At 36.1% G+C, this 20,399-nt stretch overlaps 1 protein-coding gene across 1 annotated transcript in view; it reads right to left on the bottom strand.

The window, feature by feature from the left end:
- Positions 1–885: 885 nt before the first annotated feature.
- The window catches only part of LOC109089844 (spermatogenesis-associated protein 16-like), a 48,912-nt gene continuing 29,398 nt past the window's right edge, over positions 886–20,399 (bottom strand). Inside the window, 5 exon segments of the mRNA XM_042734445.1 lie at positions 886–1,189; positions 11,331–11,414; positions 14,660–14,824; positions 18,218–18,330; positions 19,889–20,038. Of these exon segments, the coding sequence (XP_042590379.1) occupies positions 950–1,189; positions 11,331–11,414; positions 14,660–14,824; positions 18,218–18,330; positions 19,889–20,038 (752 nt within the window). The 3' untranslated portion in view covers positions 886–949.

Raw genomic sequence — 20,399 nt, 5'->3', positions numbered from 1 at the left:
CAAACAGCTGATAAAAACATCAGTAATTCACACGACTCCAGTACATCAGTTAACGTCTTGTGAAGTGAAAAGCTGCAAGTTTGTAATAAAAACTGCATCAAGATTATTTAACTTTAAACAGTCACTTATGGCTAAAAAAAATCCATAAATCATAATATACAATGAAAAAAAAATCCCCTGCTGTCTTTTCATGTCAAAATCCACTGCCATATTTGTTTAGAACTGTTTTCACTTCTGACGGCACCCATTCACTACAGAGGATCCACTGGTGAGCAAGTGTTGAATACTAAATATCGCCAAATCTGTTTTGAAGAAACAAACTCATCTACATCTTGGACGGCCTGAGGGTGAGTACATTTTCAGCAAATGTTCATTTTTAGGTGAACTATTCCTTTAAAGAAAATAAGGCCCTTACTAAGTACCATATAATTAAAAAGTATTAGATTATGACGTAAAATGAAGATAATTACACGTATAATGACGATAAATTAACATTAATAATATTTATATATATATATATATATATAGAGAGAGAGAGAGAGAGAGAGAGAGAGAGTTTGTAATATTTATTTAAAAAAACATTTTTTTAAGTGTAATTGTTAAACATTAAAAACATCATGGTAATATTTGTTGCACTGTATTTAATTCATGATTTAGAAATAATTGATGATATTAGTATAATATTTTATTATAATTTTACAATAATTCTATATATATATATATATATATATATATATATATATATTATATATATATATATATATATATATATATATATATATCAACCCAATGTATAGGTACATTCATGTGAGGAAGGGGTTTTCTTGTGTGGAGGAGGGTGTCGTAAAATGAATGTGGGATGATTTGAGAAAAGACAGATCTGAGTGATGGTTCGCCTGCAAAGCCCATTTATTTCTCTGAGGGTGGAGTAATGGCCCGGTGGAGTGTCCTACTTTTTGGCAGAAGATAAGTGTTTGTGGGGTGGCGGTAGGTGCTCACTTATTGGATGACTGGGTTGAGGGTCGGTTACTTCATTCAGTTGGCCCTGGGGTGGTGTGGTGGGACTCCTAAGGGACAGCTTTTTCAGGGCTTTCTTCTCTTTAGCCTTTTGCTGTCTGGTGGCTCTCAGTGCCTTCTTCTTCAGGTAGGTCTCCTCTATCTGATAAAGCATCTCCTTCACTGCCTCTACCTGAAAAGGAAAGGTTCACTAGTATTTGAATTTTGCATATTTGATTAGAAGGCACTGAAAAATCAACAGCATCCACCATCATTAAACCTCAAACTTTGCATCTTGATATGCAAAATTTGAATGTGGGAATACACAAATTAGATTCCAGAGTTCTGATGGATTTTGCAGCACTTTTATGATGCTTTTTGATCTTTTGAGAAGCTTGACTGTCCCTGATTATTGTTCACTTTCCTTTTATAACCTTATTTAATTTTTTTTTTACGTTTCAGCCCAAAAGAAAGATTTAAAAAAATAAGTAAATTAAATAACATAAATCCTTTCTCATTACTATGGTGCAAAAGTATTTATATTTTTAAATATTTATTGAATTTAATAAATGTTATTACATAAAATGTAAACAACATATACTGTTGTATGTATTATTTTAATTCTTTTTACTCAACGTTTTTAATATAATATAAAGGTTCTATAAGACTAGTTTTTAAAGCTATTTCTACCTCATCAGATCTTTAAAAACCTAAATGAAATAATTTAGTAAGGTAAAATAATATACAGGTGCATCTCAATAAATTAGAATGTTGTGGAAAAGTTCATTTATTTCAGTAATTCAACTCAAATTGTGAAACTAAATTCAACGCACACAGACTGAAGTAGTTTAAGTCTTTGGTCTTTTAATTGTGATGATTTTGACTCACATCCACCCCACCAATTCACTATCTCAGCAAATTAGAATATGGTGACATGCCAATCAGCTAATCAACTCAAAACACCTGCAAAGGTTTCCTGAGGCTTCAAAATGGTCTCTCAGTTTGGTTCACTAGGCTACAAACATTCATTGCCAAAGAAGCTTGCTGTTCCCTTCACAAGGAGGGTAAGCCACAAACATTCATTGCCAAAGAAGCTTGCTGTTCACAAAGTGCTGTATCCAAGCATGTTAAGAGAAAGATGAGTGGAAGGAAAAAGTGTGGAAGAAAAAGATGCACAACCAACCGAGAGAAACACAGCCTTATGAGGATTGTCAAGCAAAATAGATTCAAGAATTTGAGTGAATTTCACAAGGAATGGACTGAGGCTGGTGTCAAGGCATCAAGAGCCACCACACACAGACGTGTCAAGATATTTGGCTACAGTTGTCATATTCCTCTTGTTAAGCCACTCCCGAGGCGTCTTACCTGGGCTAAGGAGAAGAAGAACTGGACTGTTGTCCAGTGGTCCAAAGTCCTCTTTTAAGATGAGAGCAAGTTTTGTATTTCATTTGGTCCTAGAGTCTGGAGGAAGGGTGGAGAAGCTCATAGCCCAAGTTGCTTGAAGTCCAGTGTTAAGTTTCCACAGTCTGTGATGATTTGGGGTGCAATGTCATCTGCTGGGTGTTGGTCCATTGTGTTTTTTGAAAACCAAAGTCACTGCACCCATTTACCAAGAAATTTTGGAACGCTTCATGCGTCCTTCTGCTGACCAGCTTTTTGAAGATGCTGATTTCATTTTTCAGCAGGATATGGCACCTGCCCACACTGCCAAAAGCACCAAAAGTTGGTTAAATGACCATGGTGTTGGTGTGCTTGACTGGACAGCAAACTCACCAGACCTGAACCCCAGAGAGAATCTATGGGGTATTGTCAAGAGGAAAATGAGAAACAAGAGACCAAAAAATGCAGATAAGCTGAAGGCCACTGTCAAAGAAACCTGGGCTTCCATACCACCTCAGCAGTGCCACAAACTGATCACCTCCATGCCACGCTGAATTGAGGCATTAATTAAAGCAAAAGGAGCCCCAACCAAGTATTGAGTATATGTACAGTAAATGAACATACTTTCCAGAAGGCCAACAATTCACTAAAAATGTTTTTTTTTATTGGTCTTACAAAGTATTCCAATTTGTTGAGATAGCGAATTGGTGGGTTTTTGTTAAATATGAGCCAAAATCATCACAATTAAAAGAACCAAAGATTTAAACTACTTCAGTCTGTGTGCACTGAATTTATTTAATACACAAGTTCAATTTAATTGAGAATAACTAAAAAAAAAAAACAACTCCACCACAACATAATAAATTAATAAAAAACACCATAAAAAAAATATAAAAAAAGTCAATTCATTAAGATACAAAAAAAAAACAAAACAAAACAAAACAAAAAATCTGGCAGGACATTATCCATTAAGTTTATAATCTTAAAATGAATGTGGAAAATGTCTTCATCTGAACACAGTTAACACACATTGTGACCTTAACTTAACTAAAAAAAAAACATCACAAATCCAACAATAAAAACATTACAGTATAATAATCAAAAAAGATCATTTCTCATTTTGTGATCCACTGAAATTTAGAATAACATGAGGGAAATTAATCAGGAGACAGGGACATATCATATTTATCAAGCTTTTGCATTCGAGAAGTTTGCAGATCAACACTGGAGCACATTTTTGAGACCTTGCAACCTCCAGAGACTTAATTACTTCAAAAAGAAAGGGACGTGGCTCCCCTTTCGCCCTCTCATTTCTGAGAATATGGCTGGGCGTGGGAATTTATTGTGTCTGCTCTCGGAGAACGGGAAGAAGGGGGAGTGAAATATGAAAGTGAATGCGGGATGAAGAAAAGCTGCGAGTTAGGAGATGGAAAAGAAAGGCAAGGTGGAGGGAGAGAGAGAGTGTCAGAGGCTCTGTAGTTCAGTTATGGGTAGGTGGTGAGTCCTGTTTGCTTATGAATTCAGTCCAAGTGTGTTTGTTTGGAAGCTTTTTCCTTTTTCTCCTCTGGGAACCGGCCTGAAAGCTCCACAGCAGTGGGCCGAATAGTCATTCCACGTTCAAAAGCATTCTCTCTTCCCTCTCGCTCACTTTTTTGCTCAAATACGCTTCCATTTTTTATCTTTCCTTCTCGTTTTTGGTCCTCATGTCCGGCTCAGAGCGAGTAATGGGCAAACAGGCTGGCCACCCACTCACAAACACACAGACTCGGCTCTATCCCAACAACAATTAGCTCTTCATTACTGTGCATATCTGTGTTTATGTGTGTGTGTGTGTGTGTGCAAGGCACGGCTCTTGGCTTCTGCTATCGCTCAGGCATTCAGCAGCGATACACGAGCTGTCAAAACGCCTATCAAACCTGTCAGCGCCCATCATTCCATCCCCAAAACAAAAGGCCTCCTTGTCAGAGAGGAAACAGAGCCTTGATCAAAGATCCCATTCGCTGCTTCAAAAATATGGTAACGCTCATTATGCAGTCAGACTGTCAGTCCTGCTGGCCTTTACTGGCCTTCTAACCGTTTACATAGTTAGACACCTATTCACTAGATGGAGTTTGGGGGTCCTAAACTCGGCCCCTGGGAGGCCAAAGCCGAAATTGTTTGAGTATGTGAACAGAAAAATAACATTTCAATAATTTTTATTATTGCTGTGGGGAAAATCATGTAGTTATGGCTAAAATTATATCTCAGTTAGACCCTTCTCGGTCTGCATCCTTGCTGTAGTCATGACAATCAGTGCACGAGAATCAGTGTTAAAGTTGTGATAAGTCTAAGAACATTTTCTTTCTATATTTTCTGCTGAAGTTAAGATGTATCTGTTTAATAAAATACTTTAACTAAAATTATTGTAACTTAAAGGAGTCAGGACATGAGAAATCAAATTGGCCTTGATCTTCCGACATATAAGAGGTGTCTGTATAGTCAGGGTAGTTCCATATTTAATTTTTTAAACGTGTTTAATGGATTGTACTGTTGTTTAACAATGTATTGATTGTTCAGCTGATGATTAAAGCATCCTGCAAGTGCTTAAAATGACTTCATTATGAGCAAAGCATTTATTTAATCAATCAAAAAAAGCTCATTTGGATATTATGATCTGTGACATCACATGGGAAAACAGAGCAGGACATCAACGTTAGTTACGTTTTATTTGGTTTTTATAACTCTAACAAGAATCTAAAAGACAAGTATTTTCTAATAAATCTATTTATACGTTTTTTTTTAATACATAAATTCAGTTTTTTGTCTGTTAAACCTCTATTTATTATTTTTTTGTAAAGACTTGAAATGTTATTTGAATACTATCGCTTTTTCCAGCAATGCCAAAGCCTTAAAATCCTATACGCTGTGCACAAAGTATAATATTTATGCCTTTTTATAATGTGCTATTGACTATGTGTTGTTATCATAGGCTATAAGGGAGGGAGGGATTTAGCAAAAACGATAAAAAGAGAGAGAAAAGATAAAAGGGTGTTTTTTCTATTTCTTTTACTCTTCTTTTTTTTTTCTTAAATCTAATTTATTTTAATTTATATATTACCCCAGTCTTTCTTTTTTGGTTATTTTCCTGGTTCTTTGTATATTGTTTATACATAGATATATTATTATTGTTATAATTTTTTTGAGCTGGAAATGTGTGTATTTGCCTTTATGTATGTTCAATAAAAAAAATGAAATAAATCAACAAACAGTTACACAGTGTTGCACATAAGCTTCGCCCACTCACATTCAGTTGCTTTAACGGCTGACACCTGTCCACACCAAACAAGAGTGCCGTCATGTCGAAATCAAACAGATCATATTATAATCAGTAGCCTGTCTAGACTGGATACAGAGTATACAGAGGTGCATTAAATTCATCTAACGTACTCCACGTGCTAGTTGTGTTCGACACAACAGGAAAAAATGAAGAGTAACCCAGCGTCAGAAAGGAGTGGCTGGTTTGTTTTTAACGGCGTCCCGGGTCACGACGTAGGATTATGTTTGTTCAGAGCATCAAACTTTTTCACAAAGAAACTTTCATTGAAAGTTGAAGGAAACAACTAATCTGACAGCAGCTGTATCACAATCCGTAAGTAAATGATTTCATAATGCCTTGCCTGTAAATTACAGTATAATGTTTTTAAAGCACAAGCAATGAGGTTAGCCAATCATAACAATTGCCTTTTATGGACATGCATTTCAGCCACTGCATTTCATTTGGATCATTATATATTTTTATATATATATATATATATCAGTATTGTTCTTGTGTTTAGTGTATATCCAAGTTTCCAAAAATATTGCATGAACATGAATCCCTAAGTATGCTAAGGGGATCAGGCTGCCTGAAGTTTTTCCCTTTCAGGAGGTCAAAGGTCACACTTCTGCAGGGTTTTTCAGAAGTCAGATTGTTCTCTGCTCTCAGAATGAATCGACAAGCACCAAAACGCAGACCTCATGTAAGAACGATTACTCATATCCGTTCTCCCTCCTGCGGGAGGAGTCAGAAATAGATGGGATGGTGACTGGCAAAGAATGAAACAAGCTGAGAGCATGTAGTTTATAGTCATAAATGTGAAGTCGCCCATGTGCTGGGGCAGGGATGAGTGCACTTATGCTACTGTGGTGGAAAAACAGCCTGAAAGGCAGCATCTAATGACTCTCCAAAAAACAAACAAACAAACAGCTATATCATTACATGTACGGCCATAATATGTGAACTCCAGCACTCATCAGAATGTGTCAGTTAATGCCCCTTTGATTCATGTAGAACAAATTAGGGCTGGAAATGAAATCTGCTGCTGGTGGGTTTCTGAGAAGGACGTGCTGTCGAGCTTCATAAATTAACTACTCAATAATATGAAGGAAATTAAGGGCTGGGAAGCACTTGAGCTGCATAAGTTTAATGTCTGCCTAGTTTTTTAGGCTTTTTACGCCTTTATGTAAAGCATTTTTATTAATTTTTTTCAGTTTTTCATCACACATTTTCACGTATATTTAGTGATAATATTGCTGCCTGCTATATGTTAAGTTACTGTTTGCTAAATCAGCACCATAAGTTTAGCATCTGTTAAATCAGTTATTCAAATTTTTATTTTATTTTATTTTTTGTCATTCATGTTTTGGCCACTGTATGGTACCATTGGTATTTTTATCTTCTGAGGGCAGATGGATCACATCTTGAGATTAACAGAAGGAATCCGTTTCCAGACTGTATGTATGTGTGCTGACAGATCAGTCTGTATTCGGTATTTGATAACAGAGGTCTCCCTTGGGCTCGGATCCTTGTTGGCATGTTTTGGTTGCTGTTAATCTTTTGGCCTGGTCTTCCCAGAAACCCTTGGGTGAAGATTAATTCAGTGACTTCATTTCAAAAAGATGGTCCACAGTGTTTAGTTTAAGATTAGACGTACTGCTAAATTGGGAGAATGAAGCAGAAGACCACATGCTCCAGAAGAGAAAATACAACGCCCACAAACCTGGCCCTCTCAACGATATCTCTGGTTCCTGCCTGAAATTTTTATTTGTTCCATAAAGCAAAATAAACCATGTTTGAATGGGATTGGGATAATGTATTATATTTATATATAGTTTTATTTTGAAAAATTATTTTAAAGATGCTTTATATTTAGCCATTAACTTTACTAAACACCATTCCTTTAGGACAGTTTTGTCTTCAATCTTTGACTTATTTGCATAGGTTTTGTTTCATTATTTTATATTATTTTAGTATAAAAGATCAATTAATTAGAATAATTTTTTTCTTTTTTCTTTTTTATTCTAGATGGTACATGATCTAGCCTAGATGGCAGTTTAGTCCGGCATGGAGTTAAGAAGCTGTTAAGCAGTTCCAGAGAACAAAAATGCAGCAGCATCTTTAAAATTGTATATATAAATTCACAAAAATGAGTTTATATACATAGAAAGCATATTAAATTAGAAATAGAACGCATATTAATTTGTCAAATAACTTCAGATAACTGAAAATGAAATCAAATGTTGTTCCATCATCGTTCAGATTAAAAGATATAGTTATGTACAAATTAAACATATTCTAACCTTTGCTTATTAAAATATATAAGAAAAAAAGTGATAATTCTTATAATTTTATTATATTTTAAATGATTAAAAATGCCTTGGTGACAAATGGGTAAAATCTAGTGGTTTAAAGACAGTGGCAATGACTGGTAAAAATTGAAAATTGCTGTTAATTAAATTTGGGGGCTGCACAGTGATCCTTAAAGGGTTACTCCACCGCAAAATGAAAATTTTGTCATTAATCACTTACCCTCATGTCGTTCCAAACCTGTAAAGGCTTCATTTGTCTTCGGAACACAATTTAAGATATTTTGGATGAAAACCGGTAGGCTTGTGACTGTCCCATAGACTGCCATGTAAGTAACACTGTCAAGGTCCAGGAAAGTATGAAAAGCATCGTCAGAATAGTCCATCTGCCATCAGTGATTCAACCGTAACGTTATGAAGCGACAAGAATACTGTTTGTACACGAAGAAAACAAACAAAAATAATGACTTTATTAATGATTCCTCTCATCTGTGTCCCGGTTTTCATCCAAAATATCTTACAGTAAATTGTGTTCTGAAGACGAACAAAGCTTTTACGGCTTTGGAATGACATGGGGGTAAATAAATAATGACAAAATTTTCATTTTGGGATGGAGTAACCCTTTAAATAGTGTCTTTAATATGCTTTAGTGATTATTGTTCTAAATATGCTTGACAAGATTTTTTGGTATGTAATACTATTGTTTTACCGAATGACATTTTAGTGCATGTCTCCTGTAAAAAAAAAACAAAGAAAAACAGTATAATTATTATCATTATTTTTTGCTCAGAAAAATAAAAACAGGAACTTATAATGTACAAAAAAAGCTGTATTAAATTTTCGTTATTTTGATGCTTGAAAACCTCATTTGACCCAGTCAGTTCACTCATGAAACTCTAGATGGTGCAGACTGATAGGTCCTTTACATGCAATATACTAGTAATCACACATTCACCTACTTTATGGCACAAGCTGATTGGCCTCTGATGATTTATATAGTTTATATAGTTCAGAGAGCCCCGAAACCCTCCACCTCCCCCAGCTCCACCTGTCTATATCTGGCAAGGGTTTTATGTATGCCTATTCTTGCTGCATATCTTACATGCTCACAGCAGCGGGTCTGTACTTGCTTTGCAGCAGCAGTGTAATAAGTCTACTTCACCAAGACCAAATATATTAATGTTTTAATATCTATTAATATGCTAAAATCATTCTAAAAGTTTATAATGAACATATGTATTGAATGTTCAGCACTCAAATCCAGTGATTTCTGGCTGCTGCAGTAATGATTTGAGCCGTGAATGATGGTGTGATGACTTTAAGAGTGTGGAAATATGGCTTGCTGCTTTTACAGAGCACTGTCTTTCATCTTGTAAAGAAAACACCCAATTGCAACCTTCTTCCAAACCAGCTGTCTTTCCAAAGATTGTGCCCTTGAGCAATTACACGGTGGTGAACTCCATGGCTGTGCCAGAAATGTCTTTCCCCTGCCCCTGGTTTTAGTATTTAAACATCATCGGTTGCAGGATGGGCCTCATCTCTGGCCGTTGCCCTCTCTTCCTCCCTCGCTCCCTTTGTCCCTAATGCTGGTTGGATGATTCATGAGACAGATCTGGAGTGAAAGGTCATGTCCACAGGAGAGAGTGTGAGGTTTAAAGAAGAGTGTGTGTTTGAGCAGGAGCGTGTGATGTAATCAGAGCGGCTCTGGGCAGAGGTGTGGGCAGCTGATGGAGTGATTAATAAGGGTCCATCAGATACCCCCAGCGACAGGCGCTCCTGTGGCTGAGAGCGAGTGACCCGCTGATGCACTGTCTTTGACTGTGTGAGTGTCATTTCTTCCCCAGCGTAATTCATCACCTCTGCAGTCCAGACAACACATTCCCTTTCTAGACCCAACAGTCCCCTACTGAAGTCTGACCCATAACCCCACTGACCTGAAAACAACATCCTCCACTCTACTACTAAAATGAAACATGGTTAATAACCTCTGAAACAACCACGTTCCTGTAGTTCCCCAACATTGCACATTTTGAATGTGTCCTTTTTCTGAGACACCTGTTTCAGTTACTAATGAGCTTGTTCAGGTTCAAGTTCAGGTTAGGTGAACCTCTGAATTCATATAGAGAAAAGACCTAGATCACTAGAGTGTTTAAATACACAGATTGAGTTTAACATGAAGGAAACTCTCATTTTGGCAGTTTTAGTGTTAGTTTATCATTATTCATATACTAATAGTATTCATATAATTTTTTACAAAATTTCATATGTATATTATACATTTAATCTTGCTGTATATTCATTTGTTTTTAATTTTAGTTGAAGTTTTAGTAATTTTATTTGCTCTGTCAGTTCTTTAAAGTGTCTGTTTCCCTTTAATTTATAGTTATTTCAGTTTTTAGTTTGAGTAATTTTAGTACTTCTTAAAAAATTTTCATCTACTGTTTAATTCTTACTTTTTTTCAGCTTATTAAGCTATTTTTATTCCGTTTTAGTTCACATCAACAGCACTGGGTAGTTTTGCATTACCATAATCACAGCTCTTGATGCATGGCTCGAATCTGGTATAGGTTTTTAGTTTAACTTTTAGTAATTTTGTTTAAATTATTAAATTTAAATTATTATATTCAGCTTAATCTGTAATCTAATGTAAACCGTAGCATTTATTTAAGCCTACAAATTCCACTCAATAACTACAGATTACAATACATGTAAAAATACCTGAGAGAAACTAGAGACTATTTTGAAATCTTCTATATACACTTTAGCCTTCAAAGTTTCCTCAAGCTTCCATTTGAAAGTCTCCATTCTGGACAGGCTTCCACAAGAGTGGGAGGTAGATTCAATTCATTGAGGCACAAGGTGGTAAACAGGCTAGCAAACACTGCCAATAGTTTCCATGGTGCTTCACAACAACATTTCAAAGACTCAGTGTGTTTTATAAAATATGAATCATGATTCTGGGGCTTAATTATGTTCTTGCCAGGGTCCTGGCTCAATTTCCTTCTTTCAGTAGCAATTTGAAGAACCCAAGCTAGACTAATTAACAGGGGAAAAACATTTATAGACAAGTATACAAGTATTAAAGAACTGCCCACACCAAAAGCTTCATTTAGAAATTCCTGTGACTTGGTTTGCCATAATAAAAATGACAGTTCTGCCAAGAAGTCTCTGGTGCCCCTGTAGACCACCTAGCAAAATGAATTTTACCCTTATGATTTAGTGTATCAAATGTCTTTTTTGAATTCTGAGGAGTGTGTGTATGGAACAATGGTGTGTGTGGGCACTGAGTGGCATTTGTGCCCCATCTACACACGCCGTCATTGTCCTTTTCGCTTTTGCTGTCTATTTACCTTTTGCATTGCATTCCACACACGTTCCTGATCAGGCCTCTTGCCTTCAAGGGTGTCCATGGTGTCTGCCATTAGAGCCAGCAGCTGCCAGGAGGAGATAAAGATTATCACAGCTCAGTTCACACAAACGCCATAACTTTTCTAAACACTGCACCTTCAAAGCTAATTAAAAAATCATTTGTTGGCAGCTGATTTTTATAAGTCATCCCTCATATAATGAGGACTTTCTTCTTGTTCCCTTTTGGGTGGTGGAGGGAGGGAGGGGGTGGGTGGTCTTGGGTTTTTACAAGGCTGGTGGTTATTAATTGAAACAATGTGGACAAATTGAGGAACAACACTTGTCCATCACAGGGCACAGCAGATGGGCATGTACATGCTGCACGCTGAGAGAGAAGGAAGGGGAAGCTAAAGAGTGGAAGAGACACTATGAAACCGAGAAAGAGACAAAAGAGAGAAAGTATATGTGTCAATGACATGCCATTGATTTCTCATTTATGAATTAATATTAATTATCTTTATGAGCAAGTAAAAAAAGACATCTTGAGATTGTAATGAAGAAAAAAAATCCTATGAAGTGACTGGGGGAAAAAATACTATTCAGTGATTATTTCAGGCAAATAATAATACGAATATATTTAAAGTATGATTAATATATTCTTTTTGCGTTATCAAAGTCAGTTTGTTGTGGAAATAATAACCTGTATAAATAAGTTTATTATTCCTATAACCTGTAGGAAGAAATTTGTAAAACTTTTTTTTTTTTAATGTATCAAACATACATGTATATACTTATATATTTATATAACCAAATTATAATATTAAACATTTGTTAAAAACAATATAAAAAAAATGCAAAAAATACTAAGATTAAAAATGTTGAGACCCATTTAGCTGAAGGACCAGTTATTTCATTGATATTTTAAAAAGTGAAGTGGAATCATATTATGAAGATATGGTAATTAAAATACTTTTTTTTTTTTTTTTTTTTTTAAATTGACCAAAATATCAAAGTCAAACCTGTAGGAAGGAAATTATAGAACAGGGTATGAAATCACAGAGAAGACATGTTCATTTATACATTTAGCAGATGCTTTTGATCCTCTTTTGTAAGTTGCTTTGGATCAAAGCAAATTGTCGAAGGGCCAACAATTTTCATAATATACAGTTTCAGGTTTATTAGAAAACTTTTAGCAAGCTAAAAAAATGCTGAGAAGAAATTGATTTTTTTTTTTTAAGTTTGTAGACCAGTGGTCCTCAACTCTGGACCTCGAGATTCACTTTCCTGCAGATCGAGGATGGTCACCTGCTTTTACTAAGTGCTGTTTAAGTAGGGTATACTGCCTTTGTGTGCTGTACAGTATATGGAGAGTGGAGTCGCAGCACTTTTTTCACATAATCTCTTTCTACACTCTTATTTCTGTTCATGAATGTAAGTACATAACATTTCCAGAAGCAGCATGTGGCCCTGAATCTGTATTCACCAAGATGACAAAAAAAGCTACAGCATATACTTTCATCTTATTTATAGAGCTTCTGTCAATGAACAGAGATGTGTGCTTCTCTATTGTAGATTTCTATTTAAGTACTCATTTAGGTCTTTGTAATTTGTCAGTATGATTCTGGGAAGTGTTGTTTGGCGCCCATACAAACATCACGCTAATTGAACGCCCCGTGGCTCTCCATTCATGGCAGATTTGGTCGCAATCTTGCATACATCACACTCTATTGATCTGGGCTAATCTCACCAGTGTGGAGCGCTAATCTAGTAAAGAGGCAATTATGGTGCCTCAGCACTGTATGCCAGAATGAGATTTATGCCACCTCCTTTTTCATTCTTTCTTTTTTCTCGCTCATTTTCTCTCTTATGTTCCGTCACTTCTATATCTGCACACACAATAGCAGTTGTCTTCTTTGTCAGTGCTAGTTTCTCTTTCAGTCTCATAAATATTCACAGCTGAGCTGTTTTATTGCCGTGCATAATTCAGGCCTTTATTAAAATAAGCTGGCCTGGTTCTGCTCTTGTGGTGTGATGTTACTTGATTGCATCAACACTCTCTCATAGTAAGACCAAGGAGGTCTATTGCTTGATCTTAGTGATTTTCTCATAGCGCCACAAAAACAGATATTTTATGCCTAATAGAAAAAAAGAAAAGAAAAAAAACCCCAGCTCAAATGTGCGGCTCATTTTTAATGTGTACCTGTAATTGCAAAAGAAAAAAAAAATGTCAAAAACTTTTGGGATTACTCTATAGTTAATAACTTTTTACCCAGTTCTACTCTTGAATTGCTGCACTATAAGAAAAACACAACATAATGCAAAGCATAATTCAAATTACAGGTAAAACACCTGGGGTAAACCAATACGAAAAAATTATTTATATTTAACAGTATATATTGGCATATTTTACAGACTTTTCTTCGAGTGTGTGTCAATGAAGAAAGATGGTCTTTATAGCCAGATTGTGTAGTTACAGCATCTACCAGCAGTGGCTAACTTGGTTCAGAGCTCAGTGAGAGCAGTTACCATCCAAAATGCTCTCAGATCAGTGTTAAGTGTGTTTAGGATGGCCCAGAGCTATCAACAGATCTGCATAAGTAGCTCAGCCCGTTCACAGCGAGGGGAACACTTAAACAGTAATAAAAGGAAATAAAGGAATTATCTCTATGTACAGTAAATGTGCATTTAGACTAAGTTCCCACTTCAGACTGATCTGAATCCGATAGAGAATGTTTATAATCCTTTGATTATGTTTCATTCTTGTATTTTTCAGTGCATGCACACTCCAGGGATCACCACCCCGTCTCATTCCAGCTGCCTGCTTCCTCCACCTGTACTCGGAGAGGAAGCTTGGCCCTGTGCAGCGCTTTATCTGCATATTTTAAATGCCTTTTGGAGGAACATTCGTTTGAAGTTGGAGATGAGGAGAATAGCTTTGTTTCCATGTAACTTTTTTTCTTTCATCAAATGACATTAAAAAGCAAAAGAGAAAAGTAGAAATCTGCATCCAGAAATTTGCTACAGGACTTTCTGCCATGAGAACACACAAACACATGAAACTCTTATCACTTTTTCTTCCATGGAAAACAAAAGGAGTTATTAATAGTATTTATTTTAAAAGAATTATAGATTGAAAATGTAACGTACATGTACAAGTGCATATTGAATGCAAACTAACCACTTTTATGATGCTTTATAATGCTTGTTTTTCGTTGATGGAGCTTCTATGAAAATAGAATCATGTAAGTTTTTCATCTCTCCCTTTGTATTCCATGGAACAGAAACATTATTTAATAAAGTGAGGGGAGAAGAAGAAAAGTAAGTGCCTCACCAGCTCTGTGTCAGAAGGACTGATGTCCTGCAGGTAGGGTGCGACTGCCAGCTCAGCCAGTGTGTACTGCAATACATGCATATGTTCTCTGAACCTATTCAGCTGTCCTAGGACACTAGCATATTGCAGTCGCTCTATGATTCCGGATCCTTGCGAAAATCCCACCTAGACACACATCAAACACATGCTCATTTATAAACTGGATTTAAACGTAGATATAAATGGACATTTTATAATTCTCTGTGCCACTAGTGGCACTAAATGGAATTACAGTCTGCTTGTTTGAGCAGACCGTTTCAGTCTGGCACAACCAATGGCGTGAGTTTCACAATTTTGTAATTTTTTTTTTTTGCAACAATTCCAAAAAGGAGAGTTTTTTGCTATTTAATTTGGTGCTTTTAGCAATGACACATTATGGGCCAGATTTAAACAGGGCAAATTAGCGTTAAAGCACAATTCCATAAAAGAGCAGATGAGAGAGGAAAATTCTGCGTGTGATTTACTAACAATGTGCACATTAAAGAACACCGATGGAGCCAGATCATTTCCATAATGACCAGTGCAATCTATCAAGAGCAGCGCAAATTATCGCCTGCTTTAAGACATACTTTTTGGGGGCATTAAATAGTAGTAATTTGACGGGCGCAAACATTAGTAAATTGCGTAGCATGATTTATTTTAATACTCTCCTCCCATAAATTTTGCGTCTGAAAGAGAACGCCTACAAATGCATATTCAATAAAGTCAGGAGCAAAAACAACTGTCCACGTCTTTTCAGTGCTAAATTTTCACTGCACATTTTAAGTAAATCCTGACAGTACTATTTCAATGCCAAAAGTCGGTTTGTGCTGGCACAAGTTGTTAGTAAATCTGGCCCTTAATCTTTAAAGAGTGTGAAGTATTTTGGATCTTTTTCTTAATTTTCCTTTTTAAATTGTTCATATATCAAAGATAATTTTGGATGAATAGATACTGGAAATTATTATTATTATTTTTTTTAACACAGACAACCTGAAACCGAACAAGTTCACCAATCCTTGCGAAAATACATAGTCACTCAAACAATAGCAAGGCAACTCACACTATTTGCATTAGGGCTTTAACACATCTCTCAACACAAATGCCATTGGCCGCTTTGACTTCTACATAAATCCGGCCAAGATAATGTCACAGGAGTGTTTATGGCAACTGAATGTGTTGTTATTCGGTTGTGTGTGTACAAGTGTGTTTCTGTTAAGTTTCCTTGATGCCCTGAGTTGCGCTGTATGTAAATGAAGTCATTATAAATTGAAAAAGGGACGCTGACCTTTTCCACAGAGAGTAACAATACAAAGAAGAAGAACAAACACTTTTAAAAAGTGTCACCATACTGCGTTTTTGTTTGAAACTGACAGCTCCCAGTGCCAAAGAGTCCCTCAGAGCCATTTCGCACACGCCGCTGCAGTGCTACAAAAGCAACTCCATGTTCCCTGATGATTCATTATGTCAAATACCTTTTGGCATCTTGTGTTACACACATTCTTCTGATGCTGAAACTTGACAAAAGGCTACAAAATGTTAGAAGTCAAGTTGAAAAACTGCTATTCTTCGGCTATTTTGTAGTACGCTTGACTCCACCCCCCTTCCCAAGGTCATATCTTAACCGATTTCCCCTGTGGACCATTTTTGGCCTGTCGAGGTCACTTGTCTAAATGATGCTCTACTCTATGCCTTTCTAGACTCCTTTTATTTCGTGTGAGCTCTGTTACTCTCCAGTGACATTCATCCACTTTATGGTCATTTTTATTACCAAAACACATCCCCCAGCATGCATCATTTTTCACCACTACTGTCTCAGTGCTTTTGGCTGTTTTTTTCATCACGCTGCACTGTTTACTTTCTATAAGCCAAGCAAGGGAGACCGTGAGCTGGTTAGAGAAAAAGAAAGCAACAATAAAGTCTTTTGCTTTTATTTTTTTTATATAATTAAAAGTCTCTCCTTTAATGTTTTGTTTTTTTAGATTCGTACATTTTATGTAATATTTTTTATTAGCTATAATATTTTGTATTTTTTATATTGTAATTTTTTTAAATACAAATGAACTAAAAGTATAGTATTAGGCCAAACAATAAGTTACTTTTTAAAAAAATTAAGCAACGGATATGCTGAATATATGTTATAATATATGTATATTCAAATTTAGAAATAACTCTGGAAATTTTTAAATAACTGATTTATTAAAAAATAATTGATCACATTTGTATTATTAATTCAATAAATTATATATATATATAATATATATACATATATATATAATATATAGATTATATATATATATATATATATATATATAGTTCATTTTCTAATATTTTATAAACATATATTTTCCTGTTCATACTCTTTATGCTTGGACGCGGATGCAGTGGAGCTGTCATTTAGGAAACTTTAGATTATATGAAATCCATCCTAAAATGCCCAGGGATAATTTAATATTGATGTACAGTACTTAATAATTAATATATTTGTATGATTCTGTGATTCAGCAAAGGATGGTGTGTGCAGATCCAGAACTGAAATCACCTGCACTGCTTGACAGGTTGAGTTCTTCATTCTGAGAATGAATTTGTTGCCACAGATTTCATCACAGTGGAGATGAAATCAACTCTGTGTTTTAATCGAGAGCTGATGGCTGTGCTCGGCTGGAGAATAACTGACTAATGTAATTTAGCGTCGTGTCTGGGCCAATCAAACATTTGCCGTTGCTGCTCTAATTCAATCACTGTCCTCTGAAATAAACGCCCTGAGAGTTCAACCTCCAAATGAAATGAAAACTTCATCTGTGGGCATGTTTGTGTCTCCAGTAGTCCATTGCGAGATTGGAGAAAGATTGCAATTATTAGTGGGATGTGCCAGGGATACTGACAGTGAGGGCTTGTTAGTCATTGATGGCCCAGCAAGTGTATATAATTAGGAGTGTTGGCTAGAGGAAGCATCACTAGCACTATTGCTCATACTTGGTTAAGTGATTTGAACAGAGTCCTAAGCCAATATGTTTACCTTCGGAATGTAACTCTTTCACACAGTTTGTGCTGTAGACATGAATAATATATTGAATTGTGTGGATTACTGAACTTTTCTAAATGATCATATTGAATATTTTTGGAATGACATTAAGGTGACTAAACGATGATAGAAAAAAATGCTTAGTAATGTTGTCAATATAACAGTGCACTCTGTTAGTATTACCTGATGTAAACTATGGCAACAGTTTGGATGACAGTTACTGTATTGAAATGCAGAAGGCTGCACTTATTTATGCCATATATCCATTTCAAAAGTACAGATGTACATAATCATTTGCACGAATGTACCAAAGCAATTGCAACTTGTTCGAAAGAATGAAAAACTCCTTTTTTGATGTGCACAAGTGACTAGATGATGTGGAGGTTGAACGAGTAGTTTTGAGAATTTCATTTCTGATCTGAGAAATGCACCAAAGCTGTAACTAATAGCATATAATACTTATAAACATACAATCATCACACAATCTCCAAGAACATATATATATATATACCCACACTTAGCTTGGTGCACTTAATGAAATCTAGAACTGGCAGGATCTTCTTTCCTTGTATCTCAAACATCATTTCTAGGTCTCTATAGCTGGGAGGAGTGAATGGAGATCTTTGCCCTGTGGGAAAAAAAGTCAGACCAACAGTGCGTAAATGTTCAGTAAGTCTTACAAATTACTTATTTTATCATTTACAGTAGGGGCCAAACACACTGAAAACCTGGGATTAATGCTAAGAAAAAAACAGAACATTTTAAAAACAAAATAATTGACATGCCATTAAAGGTAGGTATGTCAGACAGACAAAACTATAGTTATAGTTGAGTTTAGAGGGTTTTTTTTGTTACTTTTTTCTATTCCAAAGCTGAAAATTGTTTAATAAAGCACAAAAACAACAATCAAAAATAATTAGATTGGCAGGTAATATTGAGAGAAGAATTGGAGGCGGTAGAGGTGTTATGAAGGCTCAGAGGGAGTGAGTTCAAGAGTTTAGGTTCCATAATGCTGAACACATTACCACCCATTGATGAAAGAATTTTCATCAACTAATTATAATATTATGCATGATACGAGCATCGCTAGTGTGGGAAAAGGTGGGACTGACTCCCCCTCAGGGCCCCCTCATTGCAGCAATTTCAGGGCCTGAAACCCTACAGGGTTGTGTTATAATGCAATGCATGTTTGCCTGCAACATTATATCCTAACACTGTTATTCATAGTATACAGTGATGCTGCAGGTAAACACATCTGCAGCATACAGAACAGCCTCTATGCACTGTACATAATATTATGACGAGTTGAAAATGGGAGGCTGAACATGTAGTATTAGTACCTTTACATAACAAGTTTGAACCGCATCTTGAGGATGACTGATTAATATAATGACCCATACAGTGGCTGTACCTTTGAGACATTACACAAATGCCATAATTTTCTTCCTCTTTAATATAGATCATTCACAAATACAGCCCGACCTCTCCTGCTCTACCGTGCAGGCTGGCTACCGGCAGTATATCTGACATCCATGTCATCTTTGCCTCTCCGGCTTTGCACGAACCAAGGTTAATTGAGAAATTTTATGCCATTGATGTCAATACATTGATTGGTCCCTGTAATCTCTTGTCTGCTTAAACAGAACAGAAAAGAGCTGAGTTAATAGGAATTTCTCATTCTTGAAAGACGATAATTGTGTGACCTTGGAGGTCAGTCGGTAAATTTGTACATTTAACATATGACACAGCGTTAGCCCTCGATTTCAATTGGACTAATTTACACGCACTACTAGATAATTCATTTTTTTGTTGACCTAACAAAGTCATTGTGGTGAAAAAGTGTGATTAGAAAAGAAAAGATCCCTCAGGGATTGTATTAAAACATCTTTGTCATTGTAATGGTTGTGAGGATTGAGAGGTCTATTTGCACTGCGTATTCGATGCCGTAAGCTTTGTGATTCATTTAGCTTGCCTGAGGTTTGCACATACTCGCTCACGTTCTTTCACAAGAGAGTACACTCTGAGAGCTCCTAACGATGTCACCCTGCAGGTGAATGTGTGATGTCAAAGATGTATTGTGGTTATACCATGTCCTGTTCAGCATACTCTGAGAGCCTTCATCTTAACACCATGAACATGCAGTGCTAAAGTCTTCAGTCTTCACCCTTTATAGAGCCCACACCAACCTGTGAATGTGGGACTCCTCCTGTGGAGAAGTTTATGTAGGAAGTCTCCATCATTTCTCGTTCTGAAGCCAAGGGTGAGGAAGTAACTCTTTGTGGATGAGGGTTGACTCCAGTCTGTTGTCTGGGGCAACAAATGTCCTCCACGCGGGTCTAGACAGAGATGAAGAATGGCCACAATTTTTTAAATCATCTTAAACAGGCAGTTATCTTTCTGTCTCTGTCTGTGTATTGTTCTAGCCATCGTTCTACATGTCATGTGTCTGGGTATCTGTCTGTCTCTAGATAGATGGATGATAGATAGACAGATATATGTTGAACTTAATTTACCACAGTGTTTATTCATTTTTTAAATATAGTTCAATAAATATTTCTTTGTGTCATTCCAAATCAGCTTCTGGTGGAGTGTGGCCAGTTGACATTAAAAACCCAACTCATGACTTGAAAGGCAACTAAATTGTCAATTCTAAATGTTTCACAACCCTGCTCAGAAACCACTTGGAACACCCTAGAA

Source organism: Cyprinus carpio, chromosome B11 (genome assembly GCF_018340385.1).
Source record: "Cyprinus carpio isolate SPL01 chromosome B11, ASM1834038v1, whole genome shotgun sequence".
NCBI classification, from domain to species: Eukaryota; Metazoa; Chordata; class Actinopteri; order Cypriniformes; family Cyprinidae; genus Cyprinus; species Cyprinus carpio.
Note: the sequence above shows the minus strand (reverse complement) of the source record. Positions and strands in the feature narration are given on the sequence as shown.